This window comes from Mesoplodon bidens, assembly GCF_964165515.1.
Source record: "Mesoplodon bidens genome assembly, chromosome: 1".
Classification (NCBI taxonomy): Eukaryota; Metazoa; Chordata; class Mammalia; order Artiodactyla; family Ziphiidae; genus Mesoplodon; species Mesoplodon bidens.
The window spans coordinates 76,525,259-76,545,424 of NC_138176.1; the positions used below are offsets into that span (position 1 = coordinate 76,525,259).

At 36.2% G+C, this 20,166-nt stretch overlaps 1 protein-coding gene across 4 annotated transcripts in view; it reads left to right on the forward strand.

Moving 5' to 3' along the window:
- Positions 1 to 20,166, forward strand: part of SEC24B (SEC24 homolog B, COPII coat complex component) — a 92,758-nt gene that overhangs the window by 22,596 nt on the left and 49,996 nt on the right. For 2 of the 4 annotated variants that reach the window (XM_081225487.1, XM_081225488.1), the window contains exons 3-4: positions 8,980 to 9,153; positions 17,759 to 17,863. In XM_081225487.1, the coding sequence (XP_081081613.1) occupies positions 8,980 to 9,153; positions 17,759 to 17,863 (279 nt within the window). The remainder of the gene's footprint in view (positions 1 to 8,979; positions 9,154 to 17,758; positions 17,864 to 20,166) is intronic. The other 2 variants (XM_081225489.1, XM_081225490.1) reach the window with 1 other exon arrangement.

The window sequence follows — 20,166 nt, forward strand, 5'->3', positions numbered from 1 at the left end:
CTTTATTTATAGTGGAATTTTGCAGCATCTTCTTGAACCCTTCCCCTTCATCTATTCACAATTAGCCCCCCAACCATCTGACTTGTATAGCATGGTTCCTTGCCATGATTGGGATCTCAGTTGGTATTTGTTGCTGTGTTTTCATGCCTCTGCAGTAGTTGTCTTTAATGTGAGTTAGGAATAAGGCAAAATGGAAGGGTCTATTTGGGGATATGCTTTGGTAGTTAATACTTCCTTTTTTATATTAGTTCAACCTTGGGACAGTTACTATTCCAGCCACAGCCCTCTTCACTATAGAAAAAATGATGGCCTGCAATACCACACTGGTTTCTCTAGGTGAACCCCTATTAGCGACTTTCACAGAAGATATATTTCCTATACATTAAAGTTGATGTTTTCTCAGCCCCAGATTGGTACGTTAGGATGAAGGACAGGGAAGATGGAGAAAGATACATGAAGAATACCCTTGTAATTAGTTTTTCTTACCTTCCTAAACCAAGATGTGGTGAAATGTATTTGTTTAAAAATTATGTATGCAAGGTATGTAGTTTTTTAGTGTGGGGTTTGCATAGGATATATTCACTTTAATTCAACTTGTGAACTTGAACTTAACAAAATCTGCTCTTGAACTGAATGAAAAGGTATGTAAAGGATGGGAATTGTTAAAGCTGTGATAGTTTTCTGAATGATGTCTTTGGATTGTGTATCAGAGTCTAGATAGCCATAGGTCAAGGATGTTGTAGAAAAGTATCATTCCCTGGACAGTTAGATTATTTAAAGTTAGAACTTTAGAATATTAGATCTGAAGTGTGCATTTGAGATCATCTATTCTTTCGTTGCTATGTTGTTTAGAAACACTTTGGCCTACAAGCAACTAATAGTGGTTTAAACAAAAGTGGTATTTTTCTCACATAACAAGAAGTCTAGGCAGATGCAGTAGATCTAGATGTCCTCAGTGTCTTTTCTCCCTTTCCACTCTGCCATCCTTAGTATGTTGATTTATAGAAACAAGATAATTTCTGTACCTGTAGACAGCAAGTCAAAGTTAAAAGCAGAAAGAAGAGAGAGGAAAGAAGATGGGGTCGTGGCATTGACCCCATTTCATTTTACATATCATTTGCCATAGCTGTTTTAAAAGACCATCTCTAATTTAAGGGAAGGCTAGAAAATGAATATTTAGCTTTGTAGCCTTCATGGTAGAGGCAGGCAAGAAAGAAGGGGTTTAGCATTAACTGGATTTTAGGTAAGTCAACTTGAAGCATCTATCACAATTCCCAAATGTGGCTGTGCACCAGAATCCCTTGCACAGATTGTGATCTTGAAACCCAACTTACTGAGCTAGAATAGAATCTCCAGGGTAGTCTTTGGCGCGCAATTTGTGGGATCTTAGTTCCTTGACCAGGGATGGAACCCGGGCCCTCAGCAGTGAAAGAGCAGAGTCCTAACCACTGGACCACCAGGGAATTCCCTTGGGAATCTGTATTTCTGATTGATCATGAGTGATGTCTGGTAACAGATCCATATTCTAGTGTATGTAGTCCTTTTGTTTAACAAACGAGGAAAGCCTGTAGTCATTAATGTTAGAAACAGAGCTTGTCCTGAAGCTCAGTTTCTTCTGACTCTCACTCTACCCTTCTCAGAACCAGGGTTTTCTGTCCCCTAGAAATTCTGTTTTCTTTCTTTCTTCTTTCAGCAGTCCTTTTACACATCACCTTATCCTAAGGTCCCTCTGACTTAAGGATTTTGTGACTTTCGTGACAAAAAAATAAGAAATTCAGGTAATTCCTGTCTTATTCTGAGATGGGACTGAATAGAACTAATTTATGCTGAGATGTAGGATCAGGGAAATGTAGGGCCACTTGGCTAAGGAATAGAATACCTGTGCGGAAGGGCCTGTCGTTGAAGAAAATGTTGAATAAGGGGTAAGAATAATTACAAAATTACCTTCTATTTGAATAAGTAGTAATTAGGCCGTTAGGCAGAGAGAAGGGGGTATATTTCCATTCTTTTAATTGTGATACTATACTGTGAAAGGCATAGTAAATATAATTTTAGAAGTTCATTTGTTAAGAAGTGGGTTTCTTCATTTTTTCTCTTTAGATTGGTAAATGACTTTTTAATTGTAGTTCAGAAGTTGACAAATTAAGTGTATCTCAGGTTAATATGACCCATACTCGTCACCATTTCAAAAGAAATAAAGAGGTTACTTTTAAAATGTACTTTAAGTATTACAGAAGTTCCTAAACTTTCTCAGCTGATGTTTCTCAGTATTTTTTCCAGTGCCTCAAGCTACTTAGTATTAATAGTTCACAAGGTTTTTTGACAGATGTCACTGTGTTTCTCTTGAAAATTTAAAACATGCCTAGGAACTCTGTGAGTTTGTTGCGAGGGCAACTTGGGTACCTAATTACAAGGTTTGGGAACCATGGGTATACTGATTTTAATGTTCTAGAAAGACAAGCAATTTAATTGGTTTGGACATTCTTAAATTATATTGTCATATTAAAATGAGAATCTTAGGTATTAACCATAGTTTTGTATGAAAATCAATCTTTTAGTAATTGACAAGAATGATTGCATTTTTATTACCTTGTTATATTAGTTTCATTTTTAGGTAGTATAGTAAAAATTCTTAAGCAATTTGTGAAGGGTTGAGATCCAAAAGCATAAACCTGACTTAAGTGATTATCAAAAACACAGTGATTGATACATGCTGTTACTTTTAGGCAGTTGATGAGTTCATATTCAGAAACATAGAATAAAAGAGACATGTAAATGTTATCTCATTTGCCTATATTTTATTATTTTTTAATTCCATTTATTTGACTACGTTGTGTCTTCCTTGCTGCACGCGGGCTTTCTCTAGTTGCGGCGAGCAGGGGCTACCCTTCGTTGTAGTGCGTGGGCTTCTCATTGCAGTGGCTTCTCTTGTTGCGGAGCATGGGCTCTAGGCACTCAGGCTTCAACAGTTGCAGCACGCGGGCTCAGTAGTTGCGGTGCGCAGGCTGTAGGGTACACGGGCTCAGTAGTTGTGGCTCACAGGCTCTAGAGCGCAGGCTCAGTAGTTGTGGCACATGGGCTTAGTTGCTCTGCGGCATGTGGGATCTTACCAGACCAGGGCTCAAACCCGTGTCAGCTGCATTGGCGGGCGGATTCTTAACCACTGCACAGCCAGGGAAGTCCATTTGCCTCTTTATTTTAGAAAAGCATGTTAGTACAATTCAGCACTAGAATTTCAGGTTACTTTATTAAAAACATAGTGATGTATATGTTTTGGGGACTATGTTTAGTTGTTAACTTAGAGTGAAATTTTGGCTGGTGTTTAAAAGGTGTCATTATACCATTAAATTTTTTTAAACTGTCACTGTAGGTAAATTTCTCGAGGTTCAGAAGCTCTTTCTTAGTTTGAGATGAAGTTGGCTGAGTAATACAACTTCAGTAAGGATCACATCTTGACAGCATATTATAGAATAGTACTGAGTACAATTTTATTAAAAAACACTTAAAAATCTACTTATAAAAAAATAATAAACATTTATATAATCCTTATATAAAAATCCACAACACACATGACACTAAGGTATAACCACTGATAAGTTAATATACATCTATCATCTCGGGGTGGTGATGTGCCTGAGGAAAAGCAAAATAGATCCCTATAGGAGGTGACTATCTGGATAAAGAAATACAAGTTAGAAATAAGTTAGAAAACTACATTGGAGGTACAAATAGTACAGTTAAGAGATTATTTTCAGCTTTGGAAACGTGTGATGAGATTGCAGAGTTGTGTGGTAGTGATAATTATGCTCCCTCACACTCATACTCCTTCAGCTTTTCCAAAGCTACTCTTGAACCTTATCATCTGTACTCAAATTTATACCTTCCACCTGTAAATTGTTCTATATTTACTCCTTCTTCAAGCTCAGAAGATGAGATGTCCATCTTTGTGACCACTTCCTTCAAAAGTTGACTTTATCAGTTGTCCCTTTTCTGTATCTCAGTTTCCCAGTTTCTCCTGGGCTATGGCATTGGAAAGGTGAGAGGAAAAGACTTGAAGGAAAAACATAAGCTTGGTCCTGTATGTAATCAGCAGCCATCAGAAATTTTTAAGCAAGGGGGTGACGCTATCAGATTTGCGTTTCAGATCTTTCTTCTGTGAGCAATGTGGTAGGTGGACTGGAGGAGGAAGAACTTGGAGACAGGAAGACCAGCTAGGAAGGAATTACTACAATTATCTAGATGAAGGATGCTGACATAGGTTGAGATTTATTTATACAGAAGACAGATTGCAAGAGATGATTTCAAGAATTCATTGATAAGGTTTATGAAGGAAAAGGAATAATAAAAGTTGACTTAAATTTTCTAGTTTGAACAACTTGAGTGGGTAATGGTGCTATTAGTTGAGAATTTGCTTAATCTTCCTAGTTTCAAAAGGGTTTATGTACAGTTACTAAGGAGCTACTAAAAACTAACAGGGGAACTACCTTAATGCCAATAAATAAATAAATAGATAAACAGACAAATGATTTATTTTTGAATTGTAGGTTCTGTCTCTAAGTATACCATGTTTCATCTGTCAAATTCTCTTTGTGAAAGGGGTAGTTTTGTTGTTGTTGTTTTTGGCTGGCATTTTTCTGTGGTCCTTCATATTTGTGGAACTTGTCTCCATTTATTTGACAAATACTTGAAAGCCAGCTATGTGACAGGTGTTTATTTTAGTGCTGGGAGATAAAATAGCAAGTAGAAAGACTTGATCCTTACCTTCATGAAGTTTGTGATCTTCTTGGGGAGGCAAACATTATCCAAATAAACACAAATAAATGTAAAATTGCTACTATTATTTAAGTATCATGAAGCAGAGATGTATGGTGCTTGGTGAGAGTACTCTAGGTATAGAGTACTCAGGAAGTTTTCCCTGATCTCTGATATGTGAGCTGCAATCTGAAGAATGAATTCTCCATGTGTAAAATAAATTACAGATGAAATAAATATTTAAATGCAAAAAGGCAAAACTTTAAAACTTTTCAGAGAAAATACGGAAGAACCTTGGAGTTGGGAAAGATTTCTTAAGGACACCACACACAGTGCTAGCTAGCCATAAAGAATAAACATGATAAGGTTTACTATCATCTAATTAAGAACGTTTTTTCATTTAAAGGCAACATAAAGAGAACAAAAGGACAAGCCATGAAACGGGAGAAAAAAAATTTTATAGTATTTTATCCAGAATATACAAATAACACATAAGATCAATAAGGAGAAGACCAGCAACCCAAGAAAAAAATACATGAACAGGCATTTCACAGATGAAAGGAAAACATACTCAGTCTCATTAATAATCAGGGAAAAGCAACTTAAAACTAGAATGGGATATCTACTTATACCTAGCAGCAGGATGGTAAAACTTTGAAAGACCGACTATACCAAGGGATGGCAAGGATGTGGAATAACAGGAAAATCTTAGACAGTGTTAGTAGAAGGACCTATTGGTTCAGCATTTTAGGGAAATTTGGCATTAGTGGGATTGAAGATAACCACACCCTAAAACACAGCTATCCCACTTCTGTGTACTCTAAGGAAGTCCTTCTCATACTTTGTATGAATCACCCGGGACCTTGTTAAAATGGAGGTTCTGATCCACCAGGTCTAGTATTGCCTGGCCTAAGGATTTTATCAAGTTTCTGTATAAAGTGTTGCTAGCCCATAGAGTACACTTTGAATAAGAGGGCCCTACAGCACCACTTCCTGTTTTAAATGTGTAGTACTTGTAGAAAATAACATTCTGCGGGGCGGATTCTGAGCTAAAGGGTCTAGTCTGTTCCCCAGGCCAAGGAACTCACTTCCCACAGGCCCCCCAGGGCTGAGGGGATCCTCATCCCTTGCTGTACAACTACATACACACTTTTGAGCTGTGGCACACACATTGAGAAGCTCCACCCCAGAGAAACTAGCACATGTGTACCAGGGACATGTTCATGAATATTCCTGTAGTACTGTATGTGAAAACAAAAAATTAGAACCCAAAAGTCCATTTATGATAGAATGGATAAAGTATATCCTTCCAGTGGGCTACTGACCAGCAGTGAAAATGATGAAATAGAGCTATACTCATTAACACAAATGAATCCCAGAAATGTAACAGGATTCATGGAAGAATATATGCAGTATGCTATTGTTATAAAGTTAAAAAAACAAGCAAAAATAATGTTTAGGGATACTTATTTGTGTGGTAAACTAATAACAAAAGCAAGAGAATAAGGAACACAGTTCAGAAGGGAGGCAAGAGAATACCTTCCGTGAGGAGTACACCAGGAGCTTCAACAGTATTGGAAATGTTTTATTTTCACAGTTGGATGCTGAGTTCATGAGTATTTCTTTATTATGATTTTATAAATACATACACATATATGTATCACCTTTTATTTGTATCAATTATTTTATTAAAGAAAAAAGTTTATTGCATCTAAGGGGGAGCAAGTGTATTCCCCGTTAATGGGAGAGAGCATGGCAAGTTCAAGGGACTGAAAGACCAGTGAAGCTAGAGGAGAACCATGGGCCAGGAGGAGGCTGGGAACTCAGGATCATTCAGGGCCTCGTTGACCATGTTAAGAAGTTTTCAGGGTAAGATGTTTTGTCTTCACCCTCAAGCACTGGCAGACTATTGAAGGACTGTAAGGAGGCTGATGCCATGTATCAGGCTGGAGACTGGAGAACACAGAGGGCCGTGTTCAAACCTGAACTACTTATCTTCGACTTTGTGCTTGGAATTGTTTTTGAAAAATTACTTGTGGGAATAATTTGAGGCCTAGGATGATGGAATTGTTCTCCAGAGAGGATTTATATTTCCTTCTGCCAGTTTCCTCCAGGTACTACCAGCCTGTGATCACATTCATCCAAGTCCAAGTGTCTAGATGTACTGGACTGTGCAGATGTTCTGAATCAAAGCTCCTGGCTTTTGTAAGGCTTAGCTTCCTGGCTTATCCTTAGCCCGAGGTTATAACCCTTCAGATACTATCCTAAAAGTGGAGGTATGGGGTGCTGAATCAGGTGCCCCATCTTGGGTGTGCTGTGGGAGATGTCTTGTTTCCCATGCTCTGCAAGGCTACAGGAAACAGCAGATCAGGTTTGCAACAGATAACCACAAGGTGAAAGCATCTCTGAGTGTTAGGCTTATTTCTCTGAGTTTTCAATTTCTTAAAGATTTTCACCCAGAGATTCATTAATATCATGTTAGATCTTTGATTATTTTAAGAAGATCTTTTTAAGTATAGTTTTTAAAGTTACCTTTAGTAGAAGATTTGATACTAATTACCTAGATCATCATTACCAGAGGCAGAAATATCTTCTATATTTTTAGACAGTGTCTTTTAGTTTCTTATTATGAGCAAAGGTAAAGTTAATATATTTACTGTCTTCCACACCCCTTTCCTTTTTTTATCACTCAATTTTAGGTGATTATATCTTAATTTTTACTTTGTATTGTTAAATATATTCATCGCTCTGTTACTTTAGCATTTTTAATGATTTCACCAGTTATCTAATGCTGGTTTAAAACAAAAATTATTTATTATTTTTCATAGTTCTGTGGGTTGTATGGACAGTTCCTCTGCCGGTTTTCTTGGACTCATGTGACTTCATTTAGCTGGAGAGTTGGCTGGGCTGGAGGATCGTAGACTTCACTCATATGTCTAGCAGTTTGTGCGCACCATTCAGTGGGGCACCTAGGTTTTTCTCCACGTGATTAGATTAGCTTCCTTACATCAGGGGTCCCCAACCCCCCGGGCTGCGTACTGGTACTGGTCCGCGGCCTGTTAGGAACCGGGCCACACAGCAGGAGGAGAGTGGCAGGCAAGCGAGTGAAGCTTCATCTGCGGCTCCCCACCACTCCCCATTGCTTGCATTACCACCTGAACCATTCCCCCGTCACCCAAGGCCTTGGAAGAATTGTCTTCCACGAAACCGGTCCCTGGTGCCAAAAGGTTGGGGACCACTGCCTTACATGATGGTCTCAGGGCAGCATTTCAAGAGCAGAAAGGCATAAGCTCTAGTACCTCTTGAGACTTGAGGTCTTGGACTTTTACACCATTACTTCTGCCACATTCTGTTGATTAATATATATATTATTATTATTATTATTATTATATTATTTATATATATATTAATATATATATTATTTCCACATTTTCTTTATCCATTCATCCATTGTATATATGTCTGTTTATATACACATACACACATGCATGTATTGATATATGCATACACATACATACATACATGTATATGTATGTATATACACCACATTTTTAAAGTCCATTCATCCATCAGTGGACACTTCGGTTGTCATCATAGGTTTTTCAGTTATCTCTTGGTTGGCTGAAGATGATCCTGTAGGTCAGGCAGTTTGAGCTATCAAAAAGACCAACTATGAATCACATGTACTTTATTCCAGAGGTCCAGCCTTATGTTACTGTCAGGCCCTTACTTAGTTACCTGTGAGATATGGGATCTGATTAGAAACAGCAAATGAGAAGTGGCAGTTTACAATACAAAATGGGATCTGAGCTAATACTAGAAACATCTGTATAATTCATGAATCACATTACTGCAGAAGCAAATAACCTCTGTTCATCTTATCTATCTAAGGTACCATTGCACAGTACAATAATTAGTATTAATAATAGTGATCATTAGTTAGTAAAGAAAAGCTGTTTGGGGTTCATTTTGTTTAAGAAGGTATGGAAGCTTGTGAAATGTTTTAGGAAAATTGCCATTAAAGACTTTTAAAAACATTTAGTGAATAAGTTTTTTGTTTTTTTTGAAAATCATTTCTTTGGGTCCCTTATTTTCTAGATATAGATATAGTAGATAAATGTGATGCTGCTGAAGTTTCTTACAAGAACTCCAGATTAGCTGTATTTTGTTAGTATTTTAATATATTTCAAGCTTACTGCTGTGGATGAAATAGTTTCTTGTCTTCAGTTGCAGATACTTTGTCCTGTTCTGTAATGCAAAATGTTCAGCCTCCCAAGTCCAGCCCAGTAGTGTCCGCTGTTTCGTCAGGAGCCTCGTCAACAAGAACGCCTCCTGCTGCAAGTCGCCCAGTTGAGCCTTTGGCCTCAGTTGCGCGGCCGTCAGAGCTATTACAGCAGAAAGGTATTTGAAAAATTTGTTATACTGCATATATTGTACATATGTATACACACACAGTAATTCAAATAGCTGATTTTAAAAAGTCAAACTGATTAAGCATAATTTATGGAAAATATGAGAAAAAGTAATTTATAATCTCAATTCAAACACTATTTTTAATATATTCCAGTCTCTTGCTTATGATTTTATATAATTATGTTATAGAATTTTGTTAAATCTGTTATATATCTTATATCATTGCAATCATAGTTTACATACCATTTTGTATCTTGCTTTTACATTTATTAAATTATGCAGTTCTTCATATATCTCTGTACAGTTTTATAGTCATGGCTAATTCATTGTGTCATTGTATTATAATTTACTACTCCATCCCTCCATTATGGGCCATTTATTTCCTATTTTTTAAAGGTTATTATAGTTTCTTTTGGGATGAAACACCCAAGATTTCCTTGTTTTGTGAATTTCCATATCCTATTTGATGATTTCTTTGCTTGTCATTATTATTAATGGAAAGTAACTTTTGACCCAATTTTGAGAATGAGAGGATGAAAATGAAATTGTAAGCCACACTCTTGCATCATTGACAAAGAATATGGTTTATTTGTTTGCTTGTTTAATATTCTCCGTGTGTTAAATAAGTGACAGGTGACTAAAATGTGTTGTTTTGACCGTTTCCCCACATTGCCTTTTCTTTTGGTTGTATTCTTGATTGTTTTCTGTCTGGCTAAAATTCCAAATCTATTGATGTTTCAGGTTAATATACTATATTTTTCATATGATGAGAGATAACTGTTTTTAGGAATACGTGGTTTGTATTTCCAGCACAATCATTAGTAATATTTTAGGGGCTATATTCACTATGTAGTGACGGCCCCTCACCTTGAGTATGAAGAACTCTCTTATGTTCTGAGACTTGGAAAAAGCAACATAAATCCTTAGGCTGATCTCACTGCTTATATCTGCTGAGTGTTCCTGTGGTCAACAGAGGCTTTTCTATCCTTTGATCAGATTATACATTATAGATTTCCTTATTATTATTATTTTTTTTTAGGAAAACCAACTGCAGCACCAGAGAGTGTCCACTGATTCCCAACAAGCCAGTGGGTGTATTAGGAATAGAATCTAGTTATTATAAGCATTTACTTTCAAAGTGAGGGGCTGGTAGGAAAGTTTTACTTATCATGAGTAGAAGAAACTTAGGGGTACATAGGAGCCCTAACTAAATGAGTGATGTCTTTCCTCTACATTGATGATTACCTTCCAGATGTTAAGATATATATGCTGCTTGTTTTGGCCCTTTACATTGCCCCCGCTAATTTATTTTTTCCTATTATATTTTTCTTTTGACCATTTTAGTTTAAATACCATCCTATCATCTTACTGTATCATTTTGTAAACCACTTTCCCACTAAATAATTATAATTATTATGTTTCCTTTTTCTTACTAATAAGATAGATTTGAAAAGAGAAGGAACTATCGTTTATTGAGCAGTTACAATGTGCCAGATACTTCATATTTATTATCTCATTTAATCCCCTTACCAATTCTACTAGGTAGACATTATCCTGGTTTTACAGGTGAGAAAAGTGACATTCACAAAGATTAGGTAACTTGCCCAAGATTATAAATTAGTAAATAGCAGAGTGAAAGATTTTTCTTTTTTTCTTTCTTTTTTTGGCCACACCACACAGCATGTGGGATCTTAGTTCCCCAACCAGGGATTGAATGCGTGCCCCCTGCAGTGGAAGCACAGCATCTTAACCACTGGCCCGCCGGGGAAGTCACCAGAGTGAAAGGTTTTCAACTCAAACCTTTCTATTTTGTGCTTTCTATAAATGAGGCTGAATTATTGTTTTTGTTGGCTGTTAAACTCTTGATTTACCTAAGGTAAACTCCTTGAATAAGTAACAGGAAAGGTAATGCTGAAGACCTAGGAAAGATAATGCTGAAGACCTTTGAATTGCAGCTTTTATTGTTCCATTTTCTGAAGTAGGAGATTGGTCACTTTATGGTCTCATTGCCTTTGGGTAGATCTGGATACACACAGATGCGTATGAGTTATGGCCCCATGTACGTTGTGCAAACTGTAGTTTACAGGACTGACGCCCCTTGTGTGCAGGGTACGGCTGTGTAGGGCGTGCTGTGTGTCTGATAAGGCTACGAAAGTATTGATACTTAAAAGAGGTTAGTCTTTTTCTCCTGTGAATGAAGAGTGTTGCCTGCCATAAAGCAGAGAATGTTGAGCCACCAACCCACTACAAAGCTGCTGCCAGTGGTGAGCCCCGAGGGAACTCAGGATGGAGACAAACTGCCGAGCCCTGAGCCACTGCAGCCAACCCCGCAGCAGTGCGCCCGAGGAGACTCAGGATAGGAAAGAACAGGACACCGCCCTAGAGAGCTATGGTACCTATGAAAGGAATAATTCAGTGAGCCCAGGCTCTTGCATCTTCCCATACACAGAAGAGTGCTAAGTTCACTGACTTGAGATACCTGGTTTTCTTTAATTAATGGTTATCTTTTGATGTTCCGACTCCCTGGTCTTTGTTGCAAAAACCTCTGTATGTCCCGGCTCCTCCCTTACCTCTTCGGAGCCATTCCTCAGAGCTGCCTGAGAGGCTGTCTTCCGGGCTTGAAGTCCTCAGAAAGTCCACCAAATAACACAGTTCTCAACTTTTAGGTTGTGCTTTTTTTTTCAGTTGACATTCCCAGCTTCAAAGACACCCTTTCTGAGCTATTCTCTCAGCATTTTTTACTGGTTTTTACAGGAGAGGCTTCAAATTTTTGCTTGCATATCTATCTACGAAAAATTTTTTGAAAAAACTGTAACTACTTGAACATTTTTAGATTGACATCTAAAATTTTTCACCAAAAGTTTAAATACTTGCAGTTATATAATTTTCAACATACTGAGTATGTTGACTTTTACAAAAAAGATGTTATGTTTTTCTGTGTATCCACTGGAATGAAGCCTGTCATCCTTTAAAAGATAGTAAAGGGACTTCCCTGGCGGTCCAGTGGTTAAGATTCTGCGCTTCCAGTGCAGGGGCCGCAGGTTTGATCCCTGGTCGGGGAACTAAGATCCCACATGCTGTGCAGTGAGGCCAAAAGGTTTAAAAAAAAAAAAAAAAGAAAGAAAAGTGAAATTAGCCCTTCTTTAACACTTAGAAAGTTTACATTTTTCCTTTTTCTTCTTAACATCCCTTGAATGTTTCCCTTGAATGTAGTAATAATATAATATATTCTTAAGCTAGAAACCCTTTTATCACTCTATCATGCTTTTCTGCTACAATAACATTATATATAATTGAAATTTTAAAATATTGTCTATAACCATAAGTGTCTAAACATTAACATTTTTTCTTCTGGACTTTTCTATCAATACAATTATTGTCAGTATCTAGTGGGTCAAAACGACACAAACATCGTGAATTTTGGTATTTTTTTAATGGAAAGTACATTTTTATTGGAAATACATCTTTCATTGAGATAAACGGCTTTCCCTCCATCCCACCGTAGCTTTCTGTACCTGAATTGCTTGATTCATTATTAGAATAAGATAAACTTTAGAAAAATTTCATTCATAGTTTTTATTTGCATATATATAATTACTGAGAAACTTTGTTCATGTAAAGTAGATAGGAATGGTATTGAAAGGGTTTTATTAAAGCAATATTGTTCTATAAAGTTATTTAACCTTCTGAGTTACATGTGAGAAATTTTTATTGTTGTTGGTTGAATTTTATTTTCCAGATTGTAGATAATTGGTAGCATTAATATTTCATGTAGCAGTTTACAATTTTAAAATACCTTTAAGTTTTATTATCTCACTTGATCATCATGTGAAGCAGACATATCATATTTCACCTTTATTTTATAGATGAGGAAACTGAGGTTTAGAGAGGTTAGGTGTTTTACCCAAAGACATAGAAGTCCCCAAAAGGGATACCAAGACCCAGTGCAGATCTTCTGCTTCCAAACCCAGTGTTTGTTTTACTGAGTTAGCAATTATTCAAAATATTATGAATTTTGTTATATCATTGCCAGTATAATATCACATACTTTAATGTATTTTTATCAAAAACTTCAAGCTGTGACGTAAGTCATTTATCTCATGGATGGCATCTCCATATAACCTAATTGGCAAAGGCAGTCCTCATTTTCAAACCAGTGACACAAATTTTATTCTTTTTCAAAAAGCCTGATTTAATTTTTTAATTCAAAGAAATGTGTTCCTTAAGTTTCAAGGGGTATCATAAACTCCGCTCAGAAATAAATTTCATCCTACGTATCCTAAGCCAAATTACTAAGAGCAATCAAATTTAAATGTCAAAGATTATTCTTTTTTATAGTATAGGTTATAAAAACTAGGCAGTGAGTCAATATGCTGTTTCTCATTGCCAAATTTGAAATAAAGCATTGTAATATGTACCTAATACTAGGCTATTTGTGAAGCAAGGATTATATTAAAAAGCATTGTATTCCTGTGGTAAATATATGCATAGTGTGTATCAAACTCTGTTATTTGGCTTTTTTTAGTATTTAAATAGGAATCAAGCATAAAAATTAGAAATAACTCTTAATTTCATCATACATCATGATAAAAATGTTCCCATGTATTTTATTATATATATATATATACACATATATATATATACTACTAAGTACTAATAGGTTTACCTGCTAGTAAATTTTTGTTTTTTGTTTTTTGTTTTTTGGTTAAAAGGAGGTAGAAAGCATTAAGTACTGTATAAAGTATAAGGGGATATGAAATGATTATAACCATTATTAATATTTTATGATAAAATAGGTTGTAAAGTACTTTATTGAACATCTCATAGCTTCTGAAAGAAACATGTAGAATTTTTACCTATGAGTTTTATCCAGTGTCTCTTGAAAAAGACTGGTAGTCCTAGAAAATTTTCTACTTATTTTTAAAAGAACTAGCATTACTAAGAGTATTATTCAGGTTGGTAGAAGGTTCCTTTTCTAACTAATGACTTGTCCTAGGGATAAGTATTAAGAATAGTTGAAAATAATTGTTTTTAATTAAATAGATACAAAAACATGGTTTTAAATTTCAATAGTAATAGTAGTGAATACTTGTATAGTATTTACTATATTTCAGGCACCATTCTAATAAGATTTAAAATATATTAATTCATTTAATCCTCCCAGCAGCTGTTTGAGGTAGTTATTACCCCACCTTACAGATGATATAAATGAAGAACAGAGAGGTTAGTAATTTTGCCCAAGGACACACAGCTAGTAAGTGGTATTACCTGGAATTGAACCCAGAGACCCCATCTTTATCCATAATGTCCTGCTGCTTGTCTGTTCAGTATTTCTTACTGTGTTTGCTTTGTTCTCATGTGACTCTTTCAAAAGCAATGGATTCTTTGGCAGTAGTGGTTGGGGCCTTCACATATGCAGAATCATTAAATAAATTTATCATTACTGCCGCCACCCTACTTTTCACTTTCTGAGTTAATAAAGCCAACCCTATTTCTAATATGTTTCATTTTTAACTGCAGCATGTATGGCAAGGTAAAAGATAGTCTGTAGATTTAGGGTGCCTTGATCAATCATTTAAAGAAGGAGGAAGCTTTCCTAGTAAGATTTAGGATAAGTTAAGGTAATGTGTTTTCCTTTGTAAAGTGAGAAAAAGTCTGTTCTTAACACAGGTACTTTCTTAGGTGGATAAGATATAGGAAAGAGAGTACTGTGGAGAGTGATTCCCTTAAAAGCCTTCTTTCGTGGGAACCCTTGCAAAGTCTTCTAGTGTGTGTACCTATTTAGAAGACCAGATTAGGAAAGGTAACAGTTGCTCAAGTCTGAACTCTTGAATTTAAAAAAGCTAACCTCCACAAGGGATTTGTTTTCTCTTAAGACTAGTTTTATTTATTCCCAGTGTAACTGTATCTAGGGAATGGTAAAGATGCCTTTTATTAAGCAACTCCAACTCTCCTGGAGAATTTGGCCTGAAGGTACTTTAATGATGGGTAGTTTAAACAGAATGTCTTTTTGAAAATATTGGGACCCTGTCAGTAACAGGCTCTTCATCATGTCATTCAGTCTGTGAAATAGCGTCCCGCCTCTTGGTTTTCTAGATTCATATCTTGGAAGCTCTGCTTAAGACAGAATGAATTGGGGGTGTGGCATTCCTTCCTTGTTTGGTGGTGATGGCTGGGGTGGGAGGTACCCCAGGACATTTTGACAGTGTGCTGTATACAACCTAGAGCAGGGCATTTAAATATGAATTGATTGTTATTCTGGAGCTCTTACCATTCTTCTGTGGATTAACTAAAATATCACATCCTTCTGCTGTTAGTATTCCCAAGCTTTTAACAAAGTTTACTTAAACGAGCAAAGGAAGGCTAAATTCTGAGCCTTAAATATGGAGTCGCAGTTGGGAAGAGCTTAAATCTTGATACTTTGATCTCCGGCACTTCTCAAAAAGGATTGCATCTTTTTTTTAGGACAGTAAAATTAAGTATGTTGTGTGACATTCTGTTAATATACAGTACGTTGGCAACCACTGTATAATCTAAAATGATATTGTAATAAATAATATTACTCTGTTCTTATTTATAGGTTTGTTCCAGTGCATTAAGTAGTTGCTCTATAAATTTTTCTTTAATCATTGGATAGCCATCTCATTTGCTTCCAATTAAGCATTGGATATTTTTCCAATAATATGTGATATCTGTTTTTATTCAGTAAATCTGGAAAAAGAGAGGAAAATATTTGTCTTACAATACATATAGGTTTGCCCTATGCTTTGGCTTCTTTGATTAGTTAGAGTCAGCAGTCTACAGAATGATTCAGTCATGAAAAGAATGGATTTTCTTCCTGGTTTTTGGCCTCTCTTAGCACAGTAAATGTAATTTCTTTTTTTTCTTCTTTCTCTTATTTCTGCTTATTATATACATACATACATGTGTACTTTTTAAAGTGCAATGCTAATTGACATTTTGGGAAAGTACTTCGTTTTTAAAGAAGTTCTTAAATTGAAGAATTTCTTTTCTATAAAATCTTTTTACTGTTAACTCATGTCTGTTATAAACTTCTTAGTATATTTAACCTAAGGTCTAATATTAGTCAAATTTTCATTTTAACTAGGCCTTTATTAGAGGAACATGCCACTCTGAATTTGGTCTTTCAAGGTACCAAGTTTATTTTTTGTGTTGCCTGAACTTATTTTACATTGATTTTTACTTTCTCAGATGAATTTGTGATAACTGCCATTTTATCTGTATTTAAAACATGTTTCAGCAAAGCTAGCAGATTCTTCTATGACTTCTTTAGTCATGAGGGTCAAAGCTTCATTCATATACAGTTTAACCTTTGCTCTCTTCTAAGTTCAGATTTCACTCTTTAATAGCTTTTTTCTTATGATAGGCATGAGTTATGTTTCTCCATGCTAATTTAAAAGGTCATCTGAGGGCTTCCCTGGTGGCGCAGTGGTTGAGAGTCCGCCTGCCGATGCAGGGGATACGGGTTCGTGCCCCGGTCCGGGAAGATCCCACATGCCGCGGAGCGGCTGGGCCCGTGAGCCATGGCCGCTGAGCCGGTGCGTCCGGAGCCTGTGCTCTGCAACGGGAGAGGCCACAACAGTGAGAGGCCCACTTACCGCAAAAAAACAAAAACAAACAAACAAAAAAACCAAAAAACAAAAGAGGTCATCTGAAAAAAACAATGAAGAGAGCATCAGAGGTCTACCACATGATTTTTTCGGTGAGGCAGGGCTTCATTGTGCTTCCAATATTGTGAAGTGTTCTTGAAAATCTTTTGCTAGATTAATCAAATAATAAAAATATGCAATCAACTTTTTTTTTTAAAGGAAAGTACTATACAGTTACCAGTTGTTGTGCCTTTTCCACAGACTCTGCTTTCTCTTGCTGTATCTCACACTGAGGACTAGTCTCATTCACCTACTTCAGACTCACATGTAGGCATTAGTCTGATGCTGAGATGATTGGCCATCTCAGAAAATTTACTTTTCTGTAATTGTCTCACTTGTAGGGCCACAGTTAATAAGCCTTTTTTTTGAGCGTCTACTCTGAGCAGAGAACTATGCTCAATACAGTTCTTTTCCTTAACTCACTCTTTTTCCGTTATGAGAACTGAGTTACCAGCAGGGTGGCATTAGCAAAAGGAAGGTACCAGGTATATCTGTACGTGTGTTGTGTGCTGTATAAATTCATTTCAGTAGAAATGATCACTGCTCACCAAGAATACACAGTCCCAAAGGAAGTATACCACAAGGGCCCCAAGCTCAAAGAAGGTAAACATGTATAGAGCTCAGTAAAACGTTCAGAGAATATCAGTGCAGTTTCCTAAGTATTAACAGTGTCAGACATGGTACTTTCTTTTTTTACACTTAAACCAATTAGTTCATATTAAAGCTGCTTTTACTAAACTGCTTCGCAGAGATTTTCTAACGGTTTGTTTCAGTTTTGATAATAAATTAGCTGATATTAATATGCATGCTGGGATGTTCTTCGGAATGTCAGAGTTCTTTCTCACTTTTAATGCAATGTCAGAATTTTATTTCTCATCTTTCCTGTTGGTTTGACTCTTGTGTTTGTGCTTTCCACTTTACAGGCATGCAGTATGGTGAATATGTTAATAATCAAGCTAGCTCCGCACCAACTCCCTTGTCATCCACTTCCGATGATGAGGAAGAGGAGGAGGAGGATGAGGAAGCAGGTCTGCTTTAGCTTTACACCAGTTCTTGATCTTTTCCTACTCGAGTTTTCTTTTTATGTCCACAGTCTTACTAGTCCTTAAAAAATGTGTCTTTGCAGATTTAGCTCAATAGCTTGGTTTCAGCTATAGAAGGTTGGGTCACTCGAAATGAGGTGTTTTGCATGTTTATTTGTTTTGTGTTTTCTCCTTTGGACCTCTCTACCATTTTGTAAGTAACAATGCATTTTTCATGATGATAGAGTGCTTTCTTCTTTCCGAAGTGCATTTTCTCTCATGCCACATGCAAAAGAATGAGTCCTGACTGAAGCTTTTGGCTGATGATTGCTGTAGCACCCTTTTAGGATTCCTTTTAGTAATGTTTTATTTTCTGCTTTGCATGCTACTTTAGTCTAATCAAAATGAATCATGTGGACTTTATAAAAGTGAAAGAGAAATAGGACATTGCTCCTCTGAAGTCCTTGTGGCCTTTCCTGTCATATATTTAGAAGACCCCAAATTTTTAGTTATTTTCCTGCTTCATGAAGTAGTAGTTCACATCATGCTAGATGAAGAAACTGTGCATGCGATTATGTGTTGCAGGCTGTTTAATATCTTTTTCTGCCTTTGATAAGTATAACTGTTGAGTATTAAGCTATTCAGTTCGTCCATTAATTCTAATAGTCTGACTGAACCAATAAGTGATGATCTTTCAGGTTATTATACATGACCATGATTCTCTTTCTGTTATCTTTATAATTGCGTGGAAGGATTTGCTCTGTAAACAATCCGCTTAACTAAAAGTTTCCACTTCCTTTGCATTTTTTAAATATTCAAATCCTTATGCATGATTTGAGGTGGTGGGTTGAAAATAGAGGGTTCCAGATGGAGAGTAATTTTTCTTACCTTAAAAATCTACATACCCATTTATCTTTCTGAATTTGGGGTAATTTTATTTTATATAATTTCAATCTTATAGAAGAGTGAAAGAAACTACCGTATACACTTTATACCATTTTTGCCACATTTGCTTCTCTCTATAAACATTTTTTCCTACGTCATTTGAAGGTGGAGATATCCTGAACCTTTACCTCTAAATACTCCAGTATGTATTTCCTGACTGTAAGGACAATGCCTTACATAACATAAACACAATACAGTTGTCAAGAAATTGAGCACTGTTGCAGTAATATCTGTTACACAGTCCATAGTCAAATCTCAACAGTTGTCTCAGTAAGATCATTTATAGCTGTTTCCATGACCCAGGGTCATGCACTGAATTTAGTTGTCATTTCTGTTTAGATTCCTTCAACCTAGAACAGTCCCTTAACCTTTCTTTCTCTTTCTTGACTTTGACATTTTTGAATAATAGAGGCCAGTTATTTTGTAGAATGTCCCTCAGTTTGGGGTTATCTGGTGTGTACTTGTGATTAGATTCAAATCATGCACTTTTTTGGCAAGATTACCACTGAAGTAATGTTGTATTCTCAGTACATTGTGTCCGAGGCACATGTTGTTGATTTATCCCCATATTGATGATGTTAACTTTGACCACTTGATTAAGATGGTGTCTGCCAGGTTTCTCAACTGTAAAGGTACTTCTTTTTTCCATTGAAATTAATAAGTAATTTGTGGGGAAATTCTATGACACTACGTAAATTTCTTGTTCTTTTTTTTTAAACCGTCACTCATTAGTTTTAACATTCATTGGTGATTTTCTAGTTCCAACATTCCTTCTATATTTATGAGTTGAGGTTTCATTGTGAAGAAGAGCTTTCTCTTCTCCCTTGTTGATTTCTTTGGGTTCATATTGACTCATGGATTCTTATTTTATTCAGTGGGTAGTAATCCATTACTGTCATTAATTATTTTGATAGCAACTTGTCCTGGCCAATAGCAGCTCCTTCAAACTGTCTTTTTTAAATGTTCCCATGAATCTTTAAGCACTTATTTTAAGTACCTTAAGTCCTCGATAAGATGTTCCTAGCTCATCTTGTATTTGGGCTGCTGCAAGCCTGGGACAAACCATTTCCTTTAGTCCTGGTGCCTATAGTAGAGAAGGGTGTTTTAGAAACCAAGATGTGATCGTAATGTGTGGTCATTGCTAATGATGGGTCATTGCTCCCAGGTCCTGAATTATTATTATTATTTAATGTATATATTATTCAGATCCTACATATGTCTCACTTTTTAATCTCATGATCCTTATTTTACACATTTCAAAAATGTGTTATTTTGCGTAATGTTATTTGTCAGCCTAAATTACCCCCATTTTTTTTCTGCTTACAATTAGGTGCAGTGGTTGAAAACCCCTTTTCCTTAGACAG